We start from the raw sequence: 27,652 nt of genomic DNA, 5'->3' as shown, positions 1-27,652 counted from the left end.
GTGTATGTTTTTATCTACGTTATAACTCTATTGTTAATTACCGTTGTTAATTTATTTGTCACACTAATTTATTTGTATATAAAAGTCTGTAGGTGCATCCATAATGGAAAAGATAACATAGCCCGTGTTCGTATATTACTGCCAGTTGTGTCAATACAGGCTATGTTCCAAAATTTACTGCCAGTACTGAAAATCTGTAATGCACATGACGTAAATTATAGATTTTTATTGGCAGTAAATTTTCGAACACAGCCACAGTATAGTAACAAAAACTATAGATTCTCAGTGCTGGCAGAAATGGTGCGGTTCCATGGTGCAGAATTGGCGGAACGTTCGTGATTGGTCATGGATCCATTCCGCCAATTCCATCGTATTCTGTTGCGCAAATTTATTTCTTTTGCAGATTCCGCCGATACCTGCGTGTGTGCGTGTGCGTGTACATGTATCTATAAAAATTAACCTCATTAAGCTGATTTAAACGGAGAAAAGTGTCTTCTACAAGCGCATAGTTAATCAACATGATGAGGCATGTCGGATTCCTACCTGGGTGTTCTCCGAGTGTCATGTCATCTTTATTTAATGTTCGGTAATAACAAGAATAGAGTGATATCTGGGTGGGACTCGGATGGTAATCTGGGCTGCGTTCGGGAATTATCCAGATAACTAAATTATAGTGTATATTATAAATGCAAAAATGCACACTATAGTGTGGCGTAATTCCCGAACATAGCCCTGAAGGTAATTAAGTCTCCACATAAATTCAGAGGTCAATATGGTTAGAATACGAATGTTGTATAAATAATATACAGAAAGACGAAAATGTAAATCAAAATCAAAATGGATACACAAACGAAGTCCCTGTATGTGTGATTTCCGATCTGCAGGAATTTATTTTCCTATGTCCCATTGAGCGGAACGGAATGAAGCCACGGCTAAGCATGAACGTTCTGTCAATTCCGCATTGCGCAAATTCCGCACCATGGGACTGCACTATAAAGGTGTCTTTTCATACTAACGCTCCATACTTATTTTCAGCGTCAAAATAGGTCACATGATCAAAATTGCCGTTGATAACGAAAAGCACAAAAGGATTATAGCGTTAAATTTTAAGCGTCACAGATCACAGTGTCAGCCGCAGTTCAGTCTTTAGTCTTTGCAGTGATAGAACAGAATTAGAAAATATACACTTGTGAACTAATTTGGATACTTGACATTATGACGGAATTTGATAAAAAAGATGAAAATTATAATTAAAATTAATATTTTCGAAAGTTACGAAGATTATTATATTAATAAAAGAATATATAGCATTACATAGTATAACTTCTAATTTAATATAAACACTACGTTATTAAAATTTTCTTTTTTTGTCTTGGTATGGATATTAGAGTGTCAAATAATCATTGAAATTATGTTTTACTAATATTTCTGTTTATATCTTATTGATTTTGATACTTTCGTCCAAATTAATAAGTAAGCATATATATTCTGCAGATTTAATCTAATCTAACTTTTTATTTTAGAATGATAAAAAAATTGAATAATTTTAGAATAAATGTTTAATTAATTAGAATAAACATTTAATATGATAAATTTATTTACAAATAAATATTTATCGCCTCTTCAGATTCCATCTTGTTTAAATCTAAATCTAGCTACTTGTCGTGTTCTTCTTTTTGTATCACTGTATTTCCGACTTGTCTATTTTGCTTGTCACGTTGATGCTAGAAATTGAATATCCAACTTCTCTTTCTTGATACAGCGTCACAGTAGATAGTCACGTGCATAGAACTTATAGTAAATGGAAGGGAGATACGGACGTTGAGCTGTGAGCAACATCTAAAGGATAAAAATATCTTTCTATCTTGCTCAGTAACTGCTTTTTATGCGCATGACTTTCCTCCGCCAATAAAAATTTCAAATGCCAACACATAATCATATTGTTTACTTAAAATTTTTATGAGACGATTTTTTGTTTATTAATAAATATAAACACGATTTTATTATAACTTTTTACATAAAATGGTTCAATATAGCATTTTGTGTTGTAATCAAAATAATGTCTTACCACAAGTAAATGTATTATACAACCCGTAATTATCAATATTTGTATTCTCGCATGTTTTATATTGAAAAACAGAGGAAAATTAACAATTCCTTCGGAAGATGTAGTAAAAGTTATAGGCGCGTGCAAAAAATTATAAAACAGAATAATCATTTTATTTTTGTCAAACAAAATATTAAAGATTTCTTAACGTTAAAAATCATTAATGTGATTGATTATGCTTTTATATATTATGTTTGAACATAAAAGAAATCAAAAAATTTTCGATAATAAAATAAAGCTGATAAAATGTATCATTGAAATCTAATATTAAAATACGCCTATATCACGAAGCAAAATTCTTAAATGACGCTGAAAAAAAAAAATACATTAAATATTAAAAAATGATACATTTTTGTCATCAGTAAATTTAAAAGTATTTTTAATTTCCATTTTAATTTCTTTTGAATTAATTATTTATAAGTATTGTTTTTAGTTTTTAGTGATTATACATATAAGAAAAGTACAATTATGTCAATTATATACAAGATATAAATGATTACTATATCTCGTATATAATTGACATAATTGTACTTTTTTTATATACTCTTTATAATTCGAGTTATATTCTGTATAATTCAACATACATATATTCTTATATCTTATCAAGTGATTTTTCCTTTTCATTCAATATAACTTCAATCTTTCTTCTTTAATATACAGTTTACAATTATTTTATGTTTTATAAAATAAATTAAAGAGAGAACTCGCGATAACCACGCCTCACTTGATACATGCGCGAAAAAAAGAAAAGTCACTGAGCAGAACAGAAATACATCTTGGGTATGTACCGAATTGCGCATGAAACGCATAGACTGCATTACTGGTGCGTAATGCTTTGAAATCGTTTCGTTTAGTTAATGCGCATGAAGTTATTTGGAACGATTTCCTATGCGAGTTCAAGATGGACGCTATATAAGACGTCAATAATCGATTTCCAGTAATTGTAATTTCTTCGTTAATATTTTTAAAGAAAAATGATGAAAATTCCGATGATAGTTCCGAATCGAGCGATAGTGAAAATGAAGTCGAAAACATATCTCTATGCAGACGTTATTTTTTCTATTAATGGTAGATAAATCACGTGGAAAACAAATTGAAATTGAAAAAATTACAGATTACGTCGATCGCGTAATTATAACAAAGTTACGTTTAAATAATATTTTAGATATAATAAATATTTTAATATAAATGTCATTAAGTTATAAAATTGTAACGTTATTCATTTGGTTTTATTAAAATCATGATCTTATATTCTAGACTATATCCAGTTACATTTGAAATGGTTTTATCACTGAACCAGCATTAAATGCTATAGGAACCACAATTGGTAGAAAACCAATTCCAGCAGAAAAGCAATTATATATTGCTCTTTGGTTTATGGCTACTCCTGATTCATATAGGTTTGTATTATCATATTGTATTTAATGCATCTTCATGTATGTTTGTGTAACTTTATAGAATTCTTTTGAGTAGTGTATTATATTATATTATATTACATTATATTTTATTATATTCTTATTATGTTTCTATCCTATTACATTCTATTATCCTATTATATTATATTATATTTTTATATTCTAAAAAAATAGAATAATCATCTATTACTTTTCTGGACTGTTACATATCAATTTGTCTCAAATTCAGAGTTGGCAGAGCAACTGCTTTTAGGACTGTAAGACGTGCTACTTATGCACTTTATTGTATTGCATCTCGATTTATACAGTGGCCTAAAGAAGATGTTGCTTTCAATGTATGGAATGTTTCGAAAAGACTTTTCCAAATGTCATCGGTGCCATAGATGGAACACATATTAAAATTCGAGCTCCGCTAATTCATTCAACTTTTTATATAAATCGGAAAGATTTTCCATCCTTAAATGTCCAACTAGTATATGATTCACATGGCCTTTTTAAGCACTGCTATGCAGGAGAAATAGGATCAGTTCACGATCCTCAAGTTTTTCGAAACTCCCCAATAGCACGTTTTCTAGAGATGCCTAATGACTCTCATATTATCGGATATGCTGCGTATGCAATTTATCCGCACCTCTTGGTCCCGTTTCGAGACAATAGCCATTTGTCAAACCGATAAAAAAATTTTAATTATTCTTTATCATCGACAAGGGTGGAAATTGAACATGCGATTGGACAATTAGAAATATGTTTCAGAATACTTTTAGATTGTCTATCTTTGACAGATGTCAAAAAAATTCCAGAATTCATAATAGCGTATTGCGTGTTACACAATATTTGCATGTTACAAAATGATGTAATGACTGTTGGCGTCCGACATTATGAAGAATTACAGGCACCTATTTGTAGTGATAATACTGTAGTGATACTACTTATAGTAATACGGAAAATATTAAAAGAATAAGAATAATGCATTGCAAATGAAGTTCGTCAATAACTGATGAATGAATACTAATCGATATAATATAATAATCAATAATGAACATTTTAAAAATATTCTTTTCAAAACCAAAAAAATTGTTGAAATATTTTTAATTAATAAACAGATATTTTTAATTAATAAACAGATATTAATTACAATTTAATTTTTATTCATATTATACTATTCTTACATTATATTTCAGTCTTATAGTAGGTTTATTCGAGTTGCTTGAAATTCTTAAAATTTTTGGCAAACTTAACAAGAGATAAATTTATAATCAAGAGTTGAAGCGAGAGGAAGCAAAGGTTGTGAGTGCAAAAACATTAGCAATGCGAATAGACTTATTGTATTACAATACATTTGTACTTCTTCCACATTTTAAAAATATTTTTCACGTTTCAAAAAAATAAACATTTCTTTTTAAATAAATTGATGGATGAGCCTTATTATTATTATTCGTAAGCGGAATAACATATTATTCATAAATAAAATAACATAACATTACGTAACTTTGAGATTTAACATCTTAAAACTCATAATTAAGATAAAATAAATTATAAAATATTGGGTACGGAAATAAGTTTCCGCCCTTTTTAAATGAAAAAAATGTGTTTATTTAAACAAATCTATATAAGTGAGTTTATTCAAAGTATGCTCCTTCGGAAACGACAACTTTCTCCTACCTTTCCGGTAATAAACGGATTCCTCGAATGAAAAAAATCTGATTCTTTTGAAGCGATCCATTCATCAAGCCATTTTTTGATACTTTCATAAGAATTGAATCGTTCTCCAGAAAGGGCCGATTGCATGGATCGGAACAAATGGAAATCTGAAGGGGCAATGTCCGGTGAATACGGCGGGTGGAGCAGAATTTCCCACTTTACTCCTTCCAAGTATTTCTTGACCGGTTTTACAACGTGTGGCCTAGCGTCATCATGTAACAGAATCAGCTTGTTGTGCCTATTGTCTCAATCCGGTCGTTTTTCTTTCAAAGAAAGCTTGATTTAAACGTATCAGTTGTAACCAATAACGATCGCGAGTGATGGTTTCGGACGTTTGAGTAGCTCATAATATATTGGGTCATCTAAAAAGTATCCGCGGTTTTTTGTTGACTATGTGTTGACCATCAACACCACTAGTGACAAAAAACTGCGGATACTTTTTAGATGACCCAATATAAAACAAAAAACTTTCAAGGCTTCAATTAGTAATGCTCAACTTTAAACTTAGCTTATATTTTGTCAAGAAATTGTTGTAATATTGATATTAATAACTTCTGCACTTCCATTTGTTCCTTATATTTTCTGTTTCATTCTTGTTTTCTTCGCGCCTTTTTTCTTTATTTGCCTCCCGTTTTCTAATATCTTCTTTTCTTTCTTCTTTTTCTGCCATAATATTAGCTAAGAACTCTTCCATAACGTTTTTAATTTGTCTTCTCTCTTTTGGCGGCTCTGTAATGAATAATACAAAAACAATTATTATGTTGATAAATAACAATCGAATTAAATTAATTCCCTTCATCTTGCTTGCATATTTTGTACTTAAGATCAACTTTCTATACAGTCTACACTCTCATTCTGTCTCTTACGTATTCTAGTAATTTTACTAGAATACGTTATATTGGGTCATCTAAAAAGTATCCGCGGTACTTTGTCACTAGATATATGACCATCAACACACATCTAGTGACAAAAAATCACAGATACTTTTTAAATGACCCAATATTTTACAATATTTGCTAGAATACGCTATTCTAAAAGCTGGCATTCACTTGGGCGTATTTTGTGGAAAATTAAAGAAATGCGGAATGAATGCAATCAATTGCTGATTAGAATTTCTGTTGTGCGCTCGTAATAGAAATGCTAAACGAATTTACAATTGGTTTTCGTAACCTACGTATCTCGAAAAGTATGCCTGATGAGGAATCGATATTTTCTATCGCGTATATGTATATATGAGCGGATGATCGAATGAATCTGAAAAGATAATAATGAATCGAATTTCGTTAAAATCGGAGATGAAGCAGCTGTTCTAAATAATTATAATTTATTTAATATAAAAATATTAAATAAACATTTATATATATAAAAAATGGATAATTATTCAATTTAGCAATCTCAAAAATCAAATGAAAATAGGCTTATTCGACGCGTTTTTGCATGAAAAGAATCTAGCAAAAAAAAAAAAACGTTGATGTGCTCTGTGATCTGAGATATTAAGCGTTAAAGTTGATGACCATTGAGATTAGGAAATCTGTCACAGAGGCAAAATGAGGTCTATAATTGTACTGTTTCACATGGGTAATGACTGGTTTCGACTTTCCATGCGAAGCATGGTTGAAGGGATAATGTGCTTAGTTTGCAAGCATCTCTCTTTAAATCTCCGCCGTCTCTGTCTATGAACCATAACGCGAAGCGACTCTCATCCTCCCTCCCCCTCCCTGCAAAGGGGCGAGACTTCTATAATTGTACTGTTGCAAAGTCAAAACCCATGTGCATTTTTTCAGACAGAATAAGCTAAAATAAATCAGAAATTAGATACGACGCATAAAATATGGTGATTTCACCATATTTCGGCATAACAACAAAATAGCGTAAAAAGCATACGTAACTAGGCGGAAATTGATGTTCAAATAAAACGATATGTTGATTGGCGCAAGTTGCGCTTACACAAGTTATGCATATGACGACATTCTCATTGCCTGGATAGATTATTCCGGTTCTATTACTATAAGTTATATCACGTGATACGTTTGATGCTGCTTCTCAGCGTCCTACGAGATGGCACTAGAAAGGAAAACTAAAGCACAAGGTACATTCATATACAAGCGTCAAGCAGCAACCAATCAAAGAGGCGATTTTTACGTAAAAAATATTTTGCCCATATTGCCCAACTAATTGGTTGATGCTTCCGCTGCTTGACGCTTGTATGTGAATCCACTTTGAAGACTCCACTCAGGGGTGCGTTCCAAAACTCGACTCCAAGTAATGAAGTTAACTCTAATGCTGTTCCAAAATATGAAGTAACTAACCATATAGGCGGAGTTTATTTGTTTCAAAAGTGGCCTAGTTTCCATTGAGGATTTAATCCGGATCAGAATGTAAGAACCAACCAACTACAGTCAAACATTCCTCTGTCGTTCGATTGTAACAGGTGAATACTCAGTACTGTAGTTGGTTGGGTCTTACATTCTGATCCGGATTAAACCCTCGGTGGAAACTAGGCCAGAATTAAGTATCCTTGGAATTAATTCTATAGCATTGTTCATTTTGTCTCTCGGGAGCTGCTCGGGATCGCCCCGAACGAACCCAACATACTTGAAACGTTCGATATTCATCGTTATGTCGTATGACGGATGTCACATGCAGTGTGAATCCTGCATTTCAAGTACGCTGGATTCGTTCGGAGCGATTCCGAGCAGCTTCCGAAAGACAAAATGAACAATTATGCGTTCGTTTATGCAATTACTGTTTACGCAGATGTCGTTCATTTATTCTGCCTGCAAAAGCGACTGCAGCGCAGTTTATCATTCGTTTACGCAGGGATGTATACCATCTGCGCAGTCGAAGATCGTACTCAGGATGTTTCATAAGAGTGCAAGCAGGATCAGGAAAGAGAAAACAACTATGGCGGACGTGCCACAGGTGTGGGGATGAAATTTGCATTTGCGCTTGTGTAACTCGGAATCGAATCCGAAGTATGGCGATAATGACTAATTGGACACAATTCTTGAATCACAACGCGCCGAAGCACTCAGTCATTGTTCTATTGTGCTTCCATAACATTATTAACCACTATCAACGTACAACGAATACTTAGGGTGCGATTATATGAAGTTCGGTACGCGGCACGCGATACAGTAACTAATAGTAACTAACTAGGCAACTAGGAAACCACGTACCACACGTATCGCCTATTTCTTTCATTGATATTACATGGAGCGTGGTTTGCGCGCGGTTTACGGCACGGACTAGTGACAAACTCATATCAGTATGAATTTTTTTTAACATTGTATATTAACTTACTTTTGTGCACATTTTATCGATATTTTTATTTTTTTAGCAGATTTATTTAATAGTTGCGTTTAAATCAATTAATTCCATCAAAAAGTGCATAACAGTGTATAATAATGTGAGTTTGTTACTAACCCATGCCGCAAACCGCGAATCATCAGTGAAAGAAATAGGTGGTATGCAGTACGCGGTTTCCTAATTGCTTAGTTACTATTAGTTACTATACCGCGTACCACGTATCGCACTCCATGTAATCGCATCTTCAGGGATACGTTCCAAAACTAGACTCCGAATAACAGAGTTAATTCTGCCGCTCCAAAACGCAAGGTTACTGACAATATGAGAGTCTATTCGTTCCAAAACTATAAATAATCTACCTCGGAGTCAACTTTATGAATCCTGCTTCCGAAGTGAATTGAAGGAGTAAGTGCGGTAAACGAAATTTAACGTATGAAAGATATACCTATTATTACTTGTGACATATAAAGATACTAAAATAGCTCTAAAATTAATTAAGGATGTGCATATATTAATAACTAATAATAACGGAACACCATTACAAGAAAATGATTCATTGTGGGTAATGAACATGAGAGGTAAGTAAAGAATATGATTCGAAAGCTTGTATCAAGATTAGATGTATGTACGTACATATATAGTTTATCTCTTTGTACTAAATAAAATATTAAATATAATATTATATGTACGTACATGTGTGTGTGTGTGTGTGTGTGTGTGTGTGTGCGCGCGCGCGCGTGTATAACGAAAAATGAGTCATTCAATAAATAACCTTAATTTTCTCAAAAATCAAGGAGATATACTAAGAGCTGTTTTCCAGCTAGGACACAGAGACGTTACACTGTGTTTCTCTATGTAAAGTACTTGTTAAAACGTAGTTTAGTTTCATAGTGTAACATCAGAATGCATTGCAGTCTTCCATTCTATTCTTATAATTATATTTAGTATCAATAATAAATTTATGATTTTTATTTAAACTTAAGTTATAATTTTTTCAGAATTGGCAATTTTTATAAAGGAACTTTTTATAAAGTTGGTAACAATGACATATTTTACACGTTCGTACTTAGCGTTTTACTGTGTCGAGCAGTATAACAGTGTTATAGTTGGAACACTTTGTGTGAGACACTGTGGCGTTGCGAGCGTTGGTCGAGGCGCTGCGAGCGTTGGTCGAGGCGCTGCGAACGTTAGCTGCGGCGCTGCGAGCGCCAGTGGCGGCGTCCGTCGCGGCGCTGATGTGATCGTTCTTTCCGCTTCTTCTTCCGTTCGCTCTCTCTGGTGTTATGGCATGCCGCGTGCGTACCTCGTGTAAGTCTCTGCGATAGTCAATAAATTAGAACTCAGAAGTTAAGGTTCCGAATTACTTTGTGTATTCCGCGAGACCGATATCGATCACCGTTCATGTCTGTGATAATTATTAGCGTCGTCGAATAATTACTTAGAGTGTATTTTCATAGTTCTTGTATTATAACTCCGCGACACAATGCCGGTATCCGAGCCGTCTTACACGCGCAATCACGTCTCTATTTTCTAATCTATATTTGTATTTAGTATTTAGTTTAATCAAGTTTGTATTAAATCGTCTTATGGCATAAAAATCAGAAGCAGTGAGTAGCACTCATTCTCAACCTAACGATTTCCCACCAATTGTCCTTCGTCTTTGATTGGTAACCATCGGCGCCATATTGCACAGCAGTCGCTCCAACAGCCACAACACAGTGTTACACAGTGTCACCTGTGTATGTTGTTGAAAAACATTTAAGGTTATTGACTGACATACATTGATTAAGACATTATATAAATGATGTGATTTTAATATTAACTGTCTTTCTTATTTAGAAAAAACTTTATTATTAACATAATATATGATCTGTATATATAATATCTGTATGTACATATCATATAATATACATATCATAATGACTTCATCTCTAACGACTTCATCTCCCTTACTTTTTCACGTTCCAAATTTGTTCAACTCGAGTAACGTACTTTGAGAGTGCGATTACATGGAGCGCGGTACGCGATACGCGGTACAATAACTAATAATAATTAACTAGGCAACTAGGAAATCGCGTACCACGTACCGCCTATTTCTTCTGCTAATATTACATGGAGCGCGGTTTACGCGCGGTTTGCGGCACGGACTAGTGACAAACTGACATTAGTATGTGTGCGAGAGCGCACCGCGCGGAAAAATTCGAGTGAGAGAACGGCACAAGGTTGATGTGATGCACGACAGTAAAGAGAACTCCGTTTCTTTTAATTTAACAAAAGAATTTTCTTTAATATAATCAGTTACAGAGTCAAAAAATATAATTAATTAAATATTAGATTAACAAAATATCAAATGCGGTCACCCTTTCCAAAATTGTATTTGGAATCGCGGTGATGGAAAATCTCGGCGATTTTCTCGGAAAGATTCGTTTTATCGCGATTTCACTAAGCGGTTAGCACGGCGATTTTACGAAGCGGTATAGTAGCGAGACTATGATTCTAAGAACTCGAAGAACTTTTAGAAGTACGAACTCTAAGAAGTCTAAGAACTCTAAGCGGTGTAAACGGTATAAGCGGTGTAAACTATTTAAGCAATCTGCTTCGCGGACCGGCGAGATCGAAGCATTTATTGCTTCCGGTCCGGGCTTTCTTCTTGGGAGAAGTCCAATTAAATTTTGCCACAATCGTAATTATCACGTGGCATTGGTTGTACAAAATTGATTGGCGCTTTCGATTCTTTTCTAGCGACGTAACAGTCATGCGCGACAGAAAATCTGTACGCGGGATTGGTGACAGCGCGTGACGTATTCGTCGGAGCGCGGCGCTCGCGTGCGCGAATTGAATTGTTCTAGAACTTTCGATGGTCCGTTGCCGGTGTCTGTTTGCGTGAACCGAATTGTTTTGAAAAGACTAAAGAACAATGAATCCCTGACTTTGACGAGGCTTAATGTCAGGCTCGAGATGAAATCACGAGCTCGCCTTGTGCGTGCGTTCAATAACAATTACTGTCGGTCGACCGAAAGAATTCTTACCCTTTTTTTTTTAATTACCGATCTCAAACAGTATGAATTTTTAAAAATATATTAACTTATTTTTATGCATACTTTATCGATTCTCTTATTTTTTTAATAATACTCTTATTTTTTTAACCAGATTTACTTAATAATTGCGTTTAAATTAATTAATTTCATTAAAAAGTCCATAGCAAAAGTGTATAGTAAGTCATCGTTTTCGCTCCCGCTTCGCTCCAACTGCCTCATCTCGGGAGGTAGGTTAGCTGCAGCGTTCTAAGATATTTGGCGGGAAATCATTTTCACGACAACCTTATTTAGATTTTCAAAATGCAATACCAAATTACAGATAACGAAACCGGTAACATTTATATATTTAACCTGACTGAAGAAGAATATCTTTGTGCTTCATAAGATTAAATATTTTTTAAATATTTTTTAAATATTTTTTAAATATTTTTTAAATATTTTTTAAATATTTTTATTCTGCTTTTTCTATGCTTTCGATATGCACGAAATAGAAAAGGTTAGGAATGCTATATACAAAAAGATTTTAAGATAATTTACAATATATTCAAACTTTGGTGTCTTTCCTTTTAGATTTAGTATATTGTACTCATTATTAGAAAAGGCAAAAGAGAAAAAAAATAATGAAAATATTGTGTAGCAAGAAATACTGTCTGATAATGAAGTTTATAATGATACGTATGAATATACTTGTATGTATATGTATAGCCCTGGATATCTATCAAGGAACAAGTTGAAATGGATTCCGATTGGAATTACTCTGTTTTCTCTAGAAAACATAATGGAAATCTACAGAATAATTGGATAATTTCGATTAGAATCCATTCTGACTTGTTCCATGACAGGTATAGGGTTCAGGTGTTGTCCATGGACATTGGTTTGACATGTATTAGCATTCACAGCTATTTTCTTTCTTTTTCTTAATGAAAAAAAAAGGAAAGTAATAATTGTGGATGTTAATATGCATCAATTCAGTATCTATAATTATAAATCTAAGCCAGTATTGTATGTTATATTTTTGTATTTACTATTCTTAATAAGTATCAAGTTACTTTTTTGTAATAAATAACATATAACAGTTACAAATATTTATCGAAAAATTGACTTTCTTGAATTTAGCTTTTAGTTAGTTATCGAATAAAAATTGTAATGGTGTTATCAAATTATTATTATAAAAAAGAACGATAAAAATAGCGGTGTTACTTATTCCCCCCTCCCCCCCTCCCATTCCTGAATTTATTCCAATATACACTACTGATACTGAAAATATGTAGTATACATAACATGAAAGCATATTATTTTCATATATTTTCATATATGAGTTATAGATTTTCAGTACTGGTAAATGTATATATCAGAACGAGATCTAGATATGTATAATGTTTAATTTTAGATAGCTTTATATGGGCGGATGAACCTACAAGATTATTTTTAGCAACATATAAACAGCATGAAAATTTATTACATACAGGAAAATTATCTCTAAAGAAATTTTGGAAAATGATATCCAACAAGTTAAAAGAAAAGGCATATGACGTTACAGGACAACAATGTAAAAATAAAATCGGCTTAAAGAAAACTTACAAAAATGTTAAGGATTACAATAACAAAAGCGGTAACAACAAACGGACTTGGCCTTATTTTGAGGTATATAATTTTGTGTGTGCGTATGTGTGTGTGTATGTGTGTGTGTATCTCACACACACACACAAAATTGCACGATGTATAAATATACCGCTCCTTATCCAAGCAGAACAACTATAGTATTAAAATGATGTCAAAATGATTCCAATATGATCATTAAAAGTCATTTTTCAATCATTTTTGATTCATTTTAATGTCATTTTGATATTATCGTAACTTGCTGTTCTGTTTTGGTATATTTTCATTTTTTAGTTTTAAAATATAAAATACAACAAACCTGATTTATATTTTTGTTTAGATGGATGAGATATTTAGACAAAAACCATGGGTGACGCCAATTTTAGATTCTTCAAAACAAGAATATATTGGGTCATCTAAAAAGTATCCGCGGTACTTTGTCACTAGATATATAACCATCAACACACATCTAGTGACAAAAAACCGCGAATACTTTTTAGATGACCCAATATTATCCCCTGCCAGTCCTACTTCAAGCAACGGCAATAACAGTAGTAACACTTACAATGAGATCTCTTCATCTCCATAATCTTCTAAAAGTTCTCGAAAACGTAAATATTATTAAATATATTATTATGTAAATATTATTAATATATAATATATAATATTAGAAAGAAGAAAAAATAAAAAATCAATAATTACATATTGTACAAAAAATATTAAATACGAAATTTGCAAATCCTTTCTTTCAAATATTAATAATATTTATTAATATATATTATATATTAATAAATATATAATATATTGGGTCATCTAAAAAGTATCCGCGGTACTTTGTCACTAGATATATGACCATCAACACACATCTAGTGACAAAAAACCGCGGATACTTTTTATATGAACCAATATATTAATAAATATTATTAATATTTGAAAGAAAGGATTTGCAAATTTCGTATTTAATATTTTTTGTACAATATGTAATTATTGATTTTTTATTTTTTCTTCTTTCTAATTCAAGACAGAAACTAACTTAAGACTGCATTAGAAAAATTACTCGCAGTTATGGAAGAAAATAAAGAAGAAAGGAAAAAAATGCATAATGAGGCTGTGGAAAGGCAAGATCGAATGTTAAATATCTTAGAAAAACTTGTCAATAAATAACGAGTCCACTTTTCTCGGTGATTTTCAACTGTGATTTTTTTGTTTAAGTTCGGCTTTGGCATTAGTATGTTTAATTAATTTTAGTGAGGTGTTAATATGGGCTGTGCTCTTTTGCCACAAATGATTTATTTTTATTAGAATAAATGAAGCCTTTTTTATGCTAAATTTTTACTATGTAATAAATTACTGCAAATGTTATACATATATACATGTAATTAATACATGAATTTCCAATAATTATACTATTGGGTCATCTAAAAAGTATCCGCGGTACTTTGTCACTAGATATATGACCATCAACACACATCTAGTGACAAAAAACCGCGGATACTTTTTATATGAACCAATATATTAATAAATATTATTAATATTTGAAAGAAAGGATTTGCAAATTTCGTATTTAATATTTTTTGTACAATATGTAATTATTGATTTTTTATTTTTTCTTCTTTCTAATTCAAGACAGAAACTAACTTAAGACTGCATTAGAAAAATTACTCGCAGTTATGGAAGAAAATAAAGAAGAAAGGAAAAAAATGCATAATGAGGCTGTGGAAAGGCAAGATCGAATGTTAAATATCTTAGAAAAACTTGTCAATAAATAACGAGTCCACTTTTTTCGGTGATTTTCAACTGTGATTTTTTTGTTTAAGTTCGGCTTTGGCATTAGTATGTTTAATTAATTTTAGTGAGGTGTTAATATGGGCTGTGCTCTTTTGCCACAAATGATTTATTTTTATTAGAATAAATGAAGCCTTTTTTATGCTAAATTTTTACTATGTAATAAATTACTGCAAATGTTATACATATATACATGTAATTAATACATGAATTTCCAATAATTATACTATTGGGTCATCTAAAAAGTATCCGCGGTACTTTGTCACTAGATATATGACCATCAACACACATCTAGTGACAAAAAACCGCGGATACTTTTTAGATGACCCAATACATCGTATACAAATTAATAAGAATAATCGCATTGGTTTAAGTTTTCTTTTCAGTTCTTTTTAATTTTGTGCATATTGTATTGTTTTAATAATAAATAAGAATAAAAAGAAGCTAGTGAAAGTCAGTACGGTTTAAAGTGTGCAATGTAATTTAATCATTAAATTGTTTAAAAGAATTGTTTTAAAATAATTATTGTATTATAAAAATGTTTAAAATCATGACTGTTAAAAATAATTTTTATACAACTATTTTAAACAATCATTTTAATGATCCAGTATTTTCTTAATTACAGAAAAAGCATATTATTTACATATATTTATCATGTCAAATATTGCACATCACAACACGCTAAAACATAATAATAAGGAATATATCTTTATGATATAATAAATTTTGTTTTAGTTATGAAATTATATTGCGTACTTTCAACTGCGCCGATTCTTATAAATTTCTTTTTAGCCTTGTTTATTATTTATATTCAGAGACTCCTACCAATTTGTTGTGTTTTGATTATACTGCAAAGGTATTTTTTTTTATATAGTTTATATATAATGTTTAGCAGTATTAATACAACATAAATTTATATATTAGTAATATGTTAGAAACAGATAAAAATTTTTCTTTTTACAATATAATTAAAAAATGTTGGAGTATTATATTAGATGTAGTAAAAAGAAATCCATTATTTTTGCAATAGATGGCTTTAGTAATCTGTATCTCGTCTACGCATGATACAGATTACTAAAGCCATCTATTGGAAAAATAATGGATTTCTTTTTACTACACCTAATATGTATGAGTTATTATATATTGGGTCATCTATTAGGTGTTGGAATTAATTCGTAGCGTTTTTTAATGAAAGAATGTTATTTATTTCACATGAGCATTAAAAAATACATTAATGAAAGTACTTCCCATCACTTGTAAAACGCTACGAATTAATTCCAACACCTAATAAAAAGTATCCGCGGTTTTTTGTCACTAGATATGTGTTGATGGTCATATATCTAGTGACAAGTACCGCGGATACTTTTTAGATGACCCAATATTTTGAGTGATATTTAAAAATATTTTTAGTTCTTGTAACAATATACAATAACATATTATTCATTCTTCAATATCCATTCAGACTTAAAAATTCAATGTTTTTCATTATTTGTGTTTATTTTGATCAACAAATGTTACTTAATCTCAAGAAAATAAAAAAAGGAATTAAAAAATATTTTTAATTATATTTTTGAACAATTTTTTTCATTTAATTCTATTATGAAGAAGTAGTAACTATTTATATTAACATGATTATACAAAGACCTATGGCATCCTCAATATTTTTTCTAAAAATTATTTCACATTCACTATAAAAGAGTAATAATATATTAACGTTAATATAGGTACAATTAATAAAATTAATCCATATTTTTTGTAGTTCATGACTAAATAACCCTATAATTGAACAGTATAACTTTTATTCAATTTAACTGTTTTTAATCATTCAACATTTTCATAATTACAAAAAACATTATTATCATACATTTCTTATGTTAAGTGTCATACATATCAAGTTTCTTTTGGCTTCAGCTTCATCTCTATTGCATCTTTGAATTTCTTCCAGATTTCTACTACTATATTATCTATATTATCTAATGTTAATGTTTCAAAGTCATCATTTTGTATTAAACATACATTGTGTAACAACACAATACGCTAAAACATGATAAGGAATGTATTCAATCAATCCCATGACTAAATAATGAAGAAGGCTCCGCCAACGTTCTTTCAATAATCCGATAGCTCTTTCCACATGTATACGAGAAGAAGAGAGACAAAAGATATAATTCTTTTGTCTCTGTAAGATGATCATTATCAGTATGGCACCATTAATTGCTTCAAGAGTGGATAAGCAGCATCTCCTATCAGATGGCTGTCATCTGGAAATTTTGTTGAATCAGAAACGTAATCTTGTAAGGCTGACAATCGGAACACCCTAGCATCGTGCACAGATCCTACATTTTTCACATACACGTGGGTGAAAAGACGCTTGTGATCATAAATTACCTATAACATAAAAATAATTATATTTAATTTTTTACAAGCAATAATAGAATTCAAAATAACAAACAATATACTTGGGCTTGAATGGAATGATGACCTTTCCTATTTACATATGCTTCAGGATTTTCCTTAAGAGCTAGTATATTGAACATGCGCCAACAATTCCTGGAAAGCCATTAGCATCAGAGAAACTTTGTTTCTTCGAGTCTTCTTCCTATTGGCCATTGTATGAAGCAATTCTATAATACATAACGCTACACTCGTATAATTCGCTATAACTCGTCGTACTGTCCTTATACATGTGGCTTTTCCTATTCCAAATCTAGTATATATATATTGATCTGAAATAATATTATGACTTAAACGCGGACTGAGTTGATTTATTAATATTAACAACAAGTATGATAATTTATACCTATACGAATCTGGTGTTACTATAATGTAACTAAAAGCTGTTTCTCTGGAGTAATTATTTGATTACCATCTGCAGCAGTTCTTTTCAGATACTCAGATGATCTCTCCTAAGAGAAATTCAAATGTTGTAGGTAACATTCTGAAAAATGAAAAATACTAATAATGTAATAATTAATGTCATTTTTTTTTAATGCTGCTCATAAAATTATCTATTATATTTTCGTATAATTTATAAATTAGATGACTCTTGTATGGATTTAATAAAAGAACAATAAATATAAAATATACTGAATAGTAATTGACAATAATGTCAATTAGTCAATAATCGTTTTCAAGTTTTTTCTTTTTGCTATCACATAAAATAAAAAAATTTTAATTGCGATTTTACCTGAAATGACTCTTGAATTCCATGGCAGTAAGTGACGGGACAATGTGTTCTACATAGCCAATTCTGGGCGTATTTGTTTGCTTTGCCTCTTTCAAAATTTAACAACTTATTATTAATTGAATTTCTTCTTCATCATTTTCATATATACAAGTTGATATGTCGTTAAATGTATTCAAATTAATTAAAATTGGAACTGAATTTAATTCCATCACAATGAAATTTTCTTTATGATTACAATACAAGAATCGGATTTCCTTTGTATAAGTTAAGATTGGCATCAATCTCATGCAACGAAAATTAAAATTCATATGGCGCTACAAATGCTACAATCGGTCCACTAGCGTAGCGATTGCAGCATTCGTAACATTAGTGGACCAATCGGAGCGTAGCGTTTGGAGCATCAAGTGGACCGCAGCCTAACTTAATCGACGATTAGCTCAATCAACAGAATTATTATTATAGATAGAAGATTTTCATTACTTTTATCAGTTAAGTATAGGAACGCAGAGATAAAAGTATATCACAAAGAGATAAGGTTAAGAACAATATACAGTCTTGCTGTTGAGTTAATCGTCGATTGTCGAAGTCAGAAAAGAACTGACGTTATTTGTCATTCTAATATCAAAATGATTGCAAATAACGTTATTTCTCTCTCTCTCTCTCTCCATCTGGGAATGTGTAGGTTTATTGCGTTGCATGCTCCAACACATACACATTATAGGATATTAGTTTTCTGTCAGACCATTTGAGGCGCGACGATTATCCTCCATTTCCATTATTCAATACAGAGCTCGCATTTCTCTTTATATATGTTCTGTGGAATGCTCTGCTGCTCGCAGTACTGCGTAAACGAATGACAAACTGCGCTGTAGTTGTCTTTGCAAGTTGAATATCGTGCTGTTCATAATACCGCCAACCGCCTATAATAGCCGATTGTATTACTAAAAATAAATTTTATTAAAATATTAAAAAATGGAAAGAGCTAAGAACAATTTGTCGAAATCGATTCTACTAAAGTGAAAATAATACAATATTTATAATGGAAAAGGTGTGTTTGCTAATTTGTATTTGCGATCAGATTAATCTAAAAATCACGCTTTTTGAATGTAGATTGAAAATATTAACATATATAAGAATTATAAACTTTTATGAATAAATTTTATAATATTTTGGCATTTATTTAATATTTCCGGATTTTTAAGCCTAATTTCACAATTCATAGTTAACTCTTAACCGAGATTCAACTCAATTTTCATCTACTTTCAATTCTATCATTAGAATGAGATGAATAAGTTGAAGCCAGATTCATAAGCCAGATATTCATAATCAGAGTTTATATTCAAAATCGTTTTAAGTACGGTCTTAAGAAGTCATAAACTATTCAGAGGGCTGCATTAGCGTCTTAAGACATTACTTAAGACCGTGTTGAAATAAAAATCGATTCTGAATATCGACCTTAAGAGTTAACCATGAGTTCTGAAACTGATACCTTATTTTTGAACACATAAATAATTTTTACATACGAAAATGACAGTTTCTCGATTATGATTGATCGATTATATATGAAATTGCTATTTCCGTATGCGATATTTGTTCAAGAATAGAGCCTCTAGGCCTTAATTTTCAATCAGCTTAGTTTTTTCAGATTTTCTATTGGAAGATACAATCCAGTACGATATGAGCAGCTATTCATGCTCATGCAGAGGTCCATTCCGTAAATTTAGGGAATCAATCATGAAAAAAACTTTATCCCTAGGATGGAAAGTGAAACATGAAAATTTTTACTATTGAAGTTAATGGAGAAACTTTTCACTTTTCATCCTAGAGAAAAAAGTTTTATGATTGATACCCCCCTGCTGCAAATTCCTATGGGAAATTTTCCTATGAGTTTGTCTAATCATGGGTATCCATGGTAGATTCGAATGGTTCCCATGAGAGGAGGCTCTTATCTTGCTGTAAACTCCATGGATTTTTTCATGTGTTTTTTCCTATAGAGAAACTGTAAAATTCTGGCTGTGTTCCAAAATTTACTGCCAATACCGAAAATCTACAACTTTCGTTACGTGAATTATAGATTTTCAATACTGACAATAAATTTTGAAACAGTCTCTGTAGGAGCTTGTATAGTGTAAACAATTAATGACAACAGAGAAAAATATCAGGGCATTCCTCGTCTCGAACCCAAGTCTCTCCTTCGAGTTGGTAGACTTCCGTCTTGCCACTGAGCCACACAGTCCGCTGATAGCTTCTTTGTTGTGCCTATTTCCTTTAAATTTCTTACAATACCTATAGGATTTAAACAGCATGTATATATAGAATAATATAGGAAATTTTTGTACAAGGTTTTACATAGGAATCTGTGACATCCAGTCCATAAAAAGAGGCTCCTATAAAATAGCATGGAAAAAAGAATGATGTACACGTCATTGATGCAATCCTAAATATAGGATGTCCCGTATTTGGGACTATTTTCGTGTACAGATAGATTAAACTGTCGAAAAGTCCTGTATCATTATGTAATTTTCACAATAGTTATATAGTTTCTAAAAATTATTGAATAAACGGGTAAAATCGACGCATAAGATATTTTTCAGAGTTCTTTATGACGTATTTTAAAGATATTTTTCAAAGAACTCTTAAAGATACCTTAAAGTTGTTTAATGCGTCGTGATTGACATTCTGTTCATTGGGTAATAATTGCAAAAATTGCAAAATGATAGAGGACCTTTCAGTTCAGTTTAATTCGTTCTATCTGCACACAAAAATAGTTCCAAATATTCTGAGACACCCTGTATAGTCCCTATAATTTACATATTAGACAAAATATTATACACAAAATGTTATAACAGTAGCCGACTGATGTAATTAAACGTAAAAATCTAAGATAATTTTTCTATAACTACAAAAATTTAAAATCACGTGATAAACAAAGTGTGTTTGGTGACTCAAAAAAGTCATGAGTATATATTTTCTTTATCAGTCAGGACTTTTTTTATTCGACATGGAACGTACCTCATTTATTAACTATTATCGTGGCTTCTAGTTTTTACGAGTTATGAATTATTCTCTCAAATTGATATAGGTACCTATAGGAATGCGGAAAATATGCCTTATGGGGAATATCTATATCTATAGGAAAATATCTATAGGATACTACACTTTGTATAGGAACATGTAGGTGCACATAGAACAGGAGATGTGCATACGTCATCCTAGCTTATAGACATGCTAGCTTATAGGCATTTTCAGTTTCCTTGAGGCATCTCTTCTTTGTCTTACGTACGCTTACATATTACTATATGTCAAACTTGTATCCTATAGACCTTTTAATTCTCATGGGGCATCTGTCTACGTTCCTGTAGGTACCTCTATTACCCTATTTGCATTCCTATGAATGTCCTACGTACACCTATGCATGCTGCGCCAACCCTATAAATAATTACACAAACTTCTACCGAATCTTGTAGTCCTCTATAGCAACCTAAAATATAAAAAAACCCATAAGAATTTGTGAACAGGGCCAGATCATGTGAGCAAATGAATAAGCAGTGCATGCGCTATCCACTGCATAAACAATTGCACCCTATGAACCCTGCTTCCGAGGTGGGTTGAAAGAGTAAACCGTTGCGGAACTAAATTTGAATAACATACGGCTTCGACGTAAATAAGTTATATAACAATCTGTGCGTATAAAAATAATAAATAATGGCGGTAAAGCTTGATAATACCCCGGTCACCTCAAATTTTGATAAAAATAGATTCAATCTATGCATTTTCGCGTAAAAATAAAGATTCCACAAGAAAATGTGTCGCTCTATGAATCGAAATATTAAGTGTTAAAGTTAACGACTATTAAGATTAGGAAATCTGTTACAACCACGAATGCAAGCATACGCTGCGGGTCACAATTATTCATTACTTTAAATTCTCTGCTCTAAAACACATTCACTACTTTAAAACAAATTCTCTGCTCTAAAACAAAAAATTCACTACTTTATAAACAAAAACACAAAAATAAAATAAGAAAATAATTTGTGTTTTTAAAGTAATAAATTTGTTTTTTTAAGTAGTGAATTTGTTTTTAAAGTAATAAATTAGTTTTTAAAGCAGAAGATTTGTTTATTAGAGAATAGCTTGTAATTTCCTGGGAAAAAATGTTTTATATATAATTATATAAAATTATATAAAAATATATATAATTTTATATATAATTGGATATATTTTATATATAATTATATTGTATATAATTATATTGGATTATCTAAAAAGTATCCGCGGTTTTTTGTCACTAGATATGTGTTAATGGTCATATATCTAGTGACAAAGTACCGCGGATACTTTTTAGATGACCCAATATATATTTATATAAAATTATATATATGATTATATAGAATTAGATATAATTATATATAAAGTATGTCTGTTTATATATTATACAAATATATAAAGTTATAAATAATTTAATATAATTATATATAAAATATTTTTTCTCGGATTAACATTTATATCTGTAAATAATTTACGAACAGAGAAAAATATTAGGACGCTCCTCGTCTCGATCCCAGGCTCCTCTACTCCGATTTGATAGACTTTCGTTCTGCTACTGAGCTACACAGTCTTGACGCTGTTGGTATATCTGTTGTGTCTATATCTAGTAAATTTCTTACATACTTTAACTTTTTTTTATATGGATTAAAGTATTCATATCCAGCATTTCTTTAAAATATACGTTATAACTGTAAACGCGGCTTCGACTAAATAATCCTATAAATTTTGAAAAATGTTACAAATTTTTCATAATATATTATATAATTCGTTAATTAAAATAATATTACTTCATGATTTAAATGAGGCATATCCGTCCAGGCTGAGCAATCTTTCGAGACTCTCCAACTTTTTTGTGTTCTAAATTTGTCCGATTCGAGTAACTTACTCAAGGTGCCTACTAATGGACACAACAAATGCCGAGCGCGGCATTTTAGAAGGAAAAACTAGATTCTAGAAGCTAGTTCCTTCTAAATCATTCTGCTTCTGAATCATTCTGCGTTGCAAGTGAAGTTGGATTAATCCAATTTCATTTACGGCAACGCAAAAGTGGCTACTTGTGCGAAATTCAAAAGAAAAGATTCAGTGATGGCTGAAGTGAATCGAGATTCCAAAAGTTAGTTATATTTATTAGGTGTATGACTTTGCTCATTCGGTTTTCGTATAGATGGCTTTAGCGGTAAGTGGTGATCGAAATAAATAGATCATAGACGTCACACAATAAACTTGGGAATCTGTCAACATAATCCAAAAAGAAACATTAGTCGATTTGTGTCTGCATCATAAAGTTATTCCCGATTGAAAATGTCAGTTTACGAGCCAAATTCTTGTCATCTGCGGGAGGTTTTAATTTTCTGCTTCAATATGAAGAAATCTGCGACTGAGGCTCATCGAATGCTTTCAAATATTTATGGTGAAGCCGCTATTAGTGAAAGAACGTGTCATAAGTTTCAACACTTCAAGAACGGTGATTTTCACATCGAAGACCAGCATAGCGGTGGAAGAGAGAAGGTTTTTCGAAGATGCAGAATTGAAGGCATTACTTGATCAAGACTCTTGTCAAAATCAAAAAGAATTGGCAAGATCATTAGGAGTGACTCAATCAGCCATTTCAAAACGTCTCAAAGCCATGGGAATGATTCAGAAGCAAGGAAATTGGGTGCCGTACGAGTTGAAGCCGAGAGATGTTGAACGACGTTTGTTTGCTTGTGAACATTTGCTTGAAAGGCAAAGACGGAAGGGCTTTCTGCATCGCATTGTGACTGGGGACGAAAAATGGGTTCATTACGATAATCCCAAGCGCAGAAAATCATGGGGAGTTCCCGGCCATGCTTCCATGTCGACGGCTAAACCGAATATTCACGGCTCCAAGATCATGCTCTGTATTTGGTGGGACCAGCTCGGCGTAGTATATTATGAGCTGTTAAAACCGACTGAAACAATCACAGGCGATCAGTATCGAACGCAATTGATGTGTTTGAGCCGAGCATTGAAAGACAAACGGCCGCAATACAACGAGAGACACGATAAAGTGATTTTGCAGCATGACAATGCTCGACCCCATGTTGCGAAAGTGGTCAAGACATACTTGGAAACGTTGAAATGGGAAGTCCTACCCCATCCGCCGTATTCTCCAGACGTTGCTCCCTCTGACTATCACTTGTTTCGATCAATGGCACACGACCTGGCTGACCAGCACTTCCGGTCTTATGAAGAAGTCAAAAATTGGATCGATTCGTGGATCGCCTCAAAAGATGACCAGTTTTTTCGACGCGGGATTCGTATGCTGCCCGAAAGATGGGAAAAAGTAATGGCCAGCGATGGACAATACTTTGAATCATAAATGTATAACCAGTTTTTTTACAATAAAGCCTCGAATTTCGGAAAAAAAACCGCATGAGCAAAGTCATACGCCGTTAGGTGCGCAATTAAGTTCTCGCTGTTATTTTGATGAAAATGCAACTTTATTGTGAAAAAATGGCTTGGAAATGGTTCGGCGGGTAACTCCTAATACTGAAGCAAGCTCTTCTTGCGTTTGGCACGGATCCTCATCGAGCAATGCCTCCAATTCAGCGTCTTCGAAGGTTTTTGGCCTTCCTTCAGGCAGACGGTCGTTGACATCGAAATCACCGTTTGAAGCGACGGAATCAATCTCGGCACGTTGTTTCACTTAGAGCAGCATCTCCGTAAACTTTTTGAAGCTCTCTATGCGCTTCAGCCGCCGTTTTCTTCGAATGAAAGAAGAAAATCAATACTTCCCGTATATGACAATTATTTGGCACAAAATCAAACATTTTCACACAACCAAAAGAATATGACGTAAAAACAAAATCATTAATGTTTCAAAGTGGTTTGTTTACCATATGTCTAAGCTTGGTTCATGACGTTTAGGTTATGTCAGAATCGACCAGTACTTACTGCTGGAGCCATCTGTTGACAAACAGCGGGAACTTAGTTGCGCACCTATGTTTTTGTATAATACAATTTTAGGACAAAGATAGGATGATAATGGCTGCTTTCCTTTTAAGAGACACAGTTGACACACTTGACACAAATCGACACGTCGCTTTCCATTTACAATTTTGTTTAAACTCAATCGACATACTTTGCCTCTGCTCGGGAAAGTCAGAGTGTTTTAAGTCTGTTCAAGTATGATTTTAATGAATTAAGTGATATTAGAACGCACCCGCATACCAATTTTTATCATTTTTTCTGTTTCCAATATACAAAATTACTTGTGTCGACGAATGTTAATAAAAAATTACAATGGCAAATATTATACACTTTTAATATAATTTATATTAAGAATAAATAAGAAAATAATTTTATATTAACATTTTATATTAACTTTTTTTACATTAATAATTTATTGAGGTTAACTTTTTTTATTAATTTGTATAGGATTTCGATTCTAATTTCATTTGTGCTACTTGCGACGGTATTTTTATGCACGCACGCACGCACGCACGCACATATACATATATTTATTTTTGTTGTGAATATGTTTGTTTTCCTTTTAGAGGATATATTTGACACAAATATTCTATCTTTATCGTTCGATGAATGTTAAAAAGAATAAACAATAAGTCAAATTTAATAAGTCAAATCGAAAAGGTAAATAATGTCAAAAAAGAAAACATCCTATGTAACACTGTTTATGATCATACATTGAAATCGTTTGAATAACATTGTTGGCTACGATATATTTTCGAAAGATAGTCACAGTCATTATTTCTTTAGAATTAATTGATCTTTGTAGATAATATTTTCATAAATAATTATAATTATAATAAGTATCATAAATTGATAGCAATAAGGTATATATTCAGATTATAATATATGTATCATCATATAATATATGTATTATAACATTCTAGTGGAATGCTGTATTAGGACTATATAATACTATATTAGGTCTATTAGCCGTATATGTTACTATACAATGTGATAAAGAAAATGTTAGAAAACACAAAAACTTCTGGTAGAATGTTGCGAAAGATTTACAAACATTAAGATATGAGGTAAGTATAATTATTTTTTATAAGTTTTACAAAAATCTGAAATCCTCGATACAGTATAAAATTTAACTAATGAATATTATAGGTGATACTGCTGATCAGACCAGATGCAAATTTAATGCACTGTTAAAAAAATATAAAGAATGTGTCGACAATAACTCTAAATCAGGAAAAAGTCCAATGACATTCACTTATTTTAATGAAATACAAGAAATGTTTGGAAAAATATTAATTGCAACCACATAATCGGTTCTTCATTTTTTGGGAGCAAAAGACAATAATCTTCATTCGTTGAATCTGATAAGCAAATATCAACAGCAACAAAAAGAAAACAAGCGGTATCATCTATATCTGGATCGTTATTAACAAAACTTTCAAGAATTGAATATCAGCAAGAGTTATTAAATGTGGCACCTTCTGCAACATCTTCTGAAACATTTTCTGTAATACCACCTTCTAAAGAAAGAAAAAAAAGTCGACCTGGATCTGCAATATATGTTGCCAAGACAAAACTGGAATTAGAAAAGTAGTGATTGGAACATCTAAAAGTATTAGCTATAAAAAATCAGAAGGAAGATGAAAAACTAAAGAAAATAGATGAGAGATTACAATTAAAAGAAAAACAGTTATTATGGAAAGAAGCGGTAATAAATCGAAAGATGGAAAAGAAAGAAGAGAGGCACAGAGAACGAATTGAAAATGAAAAATGCCAATTATTGAAACAATTAGTAGAATCAAAATATCTATTCTATGAATAATATGCTCTCATTTAAAAAATAAAAAAAATACTGTTTATTAAAATTTTTTTTATTATAATACTTTAATTAAAAGTTACGTAAAGTTTAATAGAACTCAATATATTTGTAATTTAAAACTCTTCAAATAGATTTCTTTTCATTTTAGTATTTAAAAGTATTTAATTATTTAATTGGAAAGTTTATGAGTTTATATGAATTTCTGAAAGAGTTCCTATACATCAAGTTGAATTTAAAGAAATATATATTTGTTTTAGACTAAAACAATTTTCAAAGATATTTTAGTTATATTATTAAAAGTTACATGTCATTAATAAATGTATAAGAGTTTCAGAGCGATCTCATTTCAATAATAAGAATTATTAGTTTAATCAATATAATTTGGTTTTGTCAAAAGTCATTAGTACAATCCCTTATTACAATATATAATACATAAAGGATAGTACTATATAACGACTTTTATTTACATAAATGTATGCATGTTTTTTTTTATTCTAAGCAAATACATTGAGTTACATTTTTCGTAGTAAGGTTTAAAAGATACGTGGCCAAAGGTATGCAAAGATAATTTTATTTCTAAAAGTACAAATAAAAGTAAAAATATTTATGAATATACATATAAGATGTGACATTATATTATGTGGATTCCCTGTGGAAATATTTCATATAATAAAATAAACTCTATCTTCGGTC

The 27,652-nt window shown here is 31.5% G+C and overlaps 3 protein-coding genes across 3 annotated transcripts; all 3 read left to right on the top strand.

Moving 5' to 3' along the window:
- Positions 1-45: 45 nt before the first annotated feature.
- LOC147910750 (uncharacterized) lies at positions 46-27,652 on the top strand. The gene is made up of 3 exons (XM_087408963.1): positions 46-3,507; positions 26,064-26,447; positions 26,486-27,652. The coding sequence occupies exons 2-3, from the start codon at positions 26,277-26,279 to the stop codon at positions 26,732-26,734; spliced, it is 420 nt and encodes a 139-aa protein (XP_087265089.1). The 5' UTR covers positions 46-3,507; positions 26,064-26,276; the 3' UTR covers positions 26,735-27,652.
- LOC147910751 (uncharacterized) lies at positions 8,320-10,136 on the top strand. The gene is made up of 3 exons (XM_087404071.1): positions 8,320-8,937; positions 9,032-9,110; positions 9,531-10,136. Exons 2-3 carry the CDS (start codon positions 9,098-9,100, stop codon positions 9,842-9,844), a joined length of 327 nt encoding a protein of 108 aa, XP_087260197.1. The 5' UTR covers positions 8,320-8,937; positions 9,032-9,097; the 3' UTR covers positions 9,845-10,136.
- Positions 11,336-14,775, top strand: LOC105148519 (hypothetical protein). Its single transcript, XM_087408977.1, has 3 exons — positions 11,336-13,214; positions 13,510-13,746; positions 14,208-14,775. Exons 1-3 carry the CDS (start codon positions 13,068-13,070, stop codon positions 14,331-14,333), a joined length of 510 nt encoding a protein of 169 aa, XP_087265103.1. The 5' UTR covers positions 11,336-13,067; the 3' UTR covers positions 14,334-14,775.

Source organism: Acromyrmex echinatior, chromosome 1 (assembly GCF_024713525.1).
Source record: "Acromyrmex echinatior isolate Ae372 chromosome 1, ASM2471352v2, whole genome shotgun sequence".
Taxonomy (NCBI): domain Eukaryota; kingdom Metazoa; phylum Arthropoda; class Insecta; order Hymenoptera; family Formicidae; genus Acromyrmex; species Acromyrmex echinatior.
The sequence above is the reverse complement of the archived record's forward strand: the minus strand, read 5'-3'. Positions and strand labels throughout refer to the sequence as shown.

Coding starts and splice junctions, on each gene's coding strand:
- LOC147910750 (XM_087408963.1), top strand. CDS start 26,277: ATGAATATTATAGGTGATACTGCTGATCAGACCAGATGCAAATTTAAT. Junction 26,448..26,485: donor AAATATTAATTGCAACCACA/TAATCGGTTCTT, acceptor AAAAGACAATAA/TCTTCATTCGTTGAATCTGA.
- LOC105148519 (XM_087408977.1), top strand. CDS start 13,068: ATGATATCCAACAAGTTAAAAGAAAAGGCATATGACGTTACAGGACAA. Junction 13,215..13,509: donor GGACTTGGCCTTATTTTGAG/GTATATAATTTT, acceptor ATTTTTGTTTAG/ATGGATGAGATATTTAGACA. Junction 13,747..14,207: donor ACACTTACAATGAGATCTCT/TCATCTCCATAA, acceptor AACTAACTTAAG/ACTGCATTAGAAAAATTACT.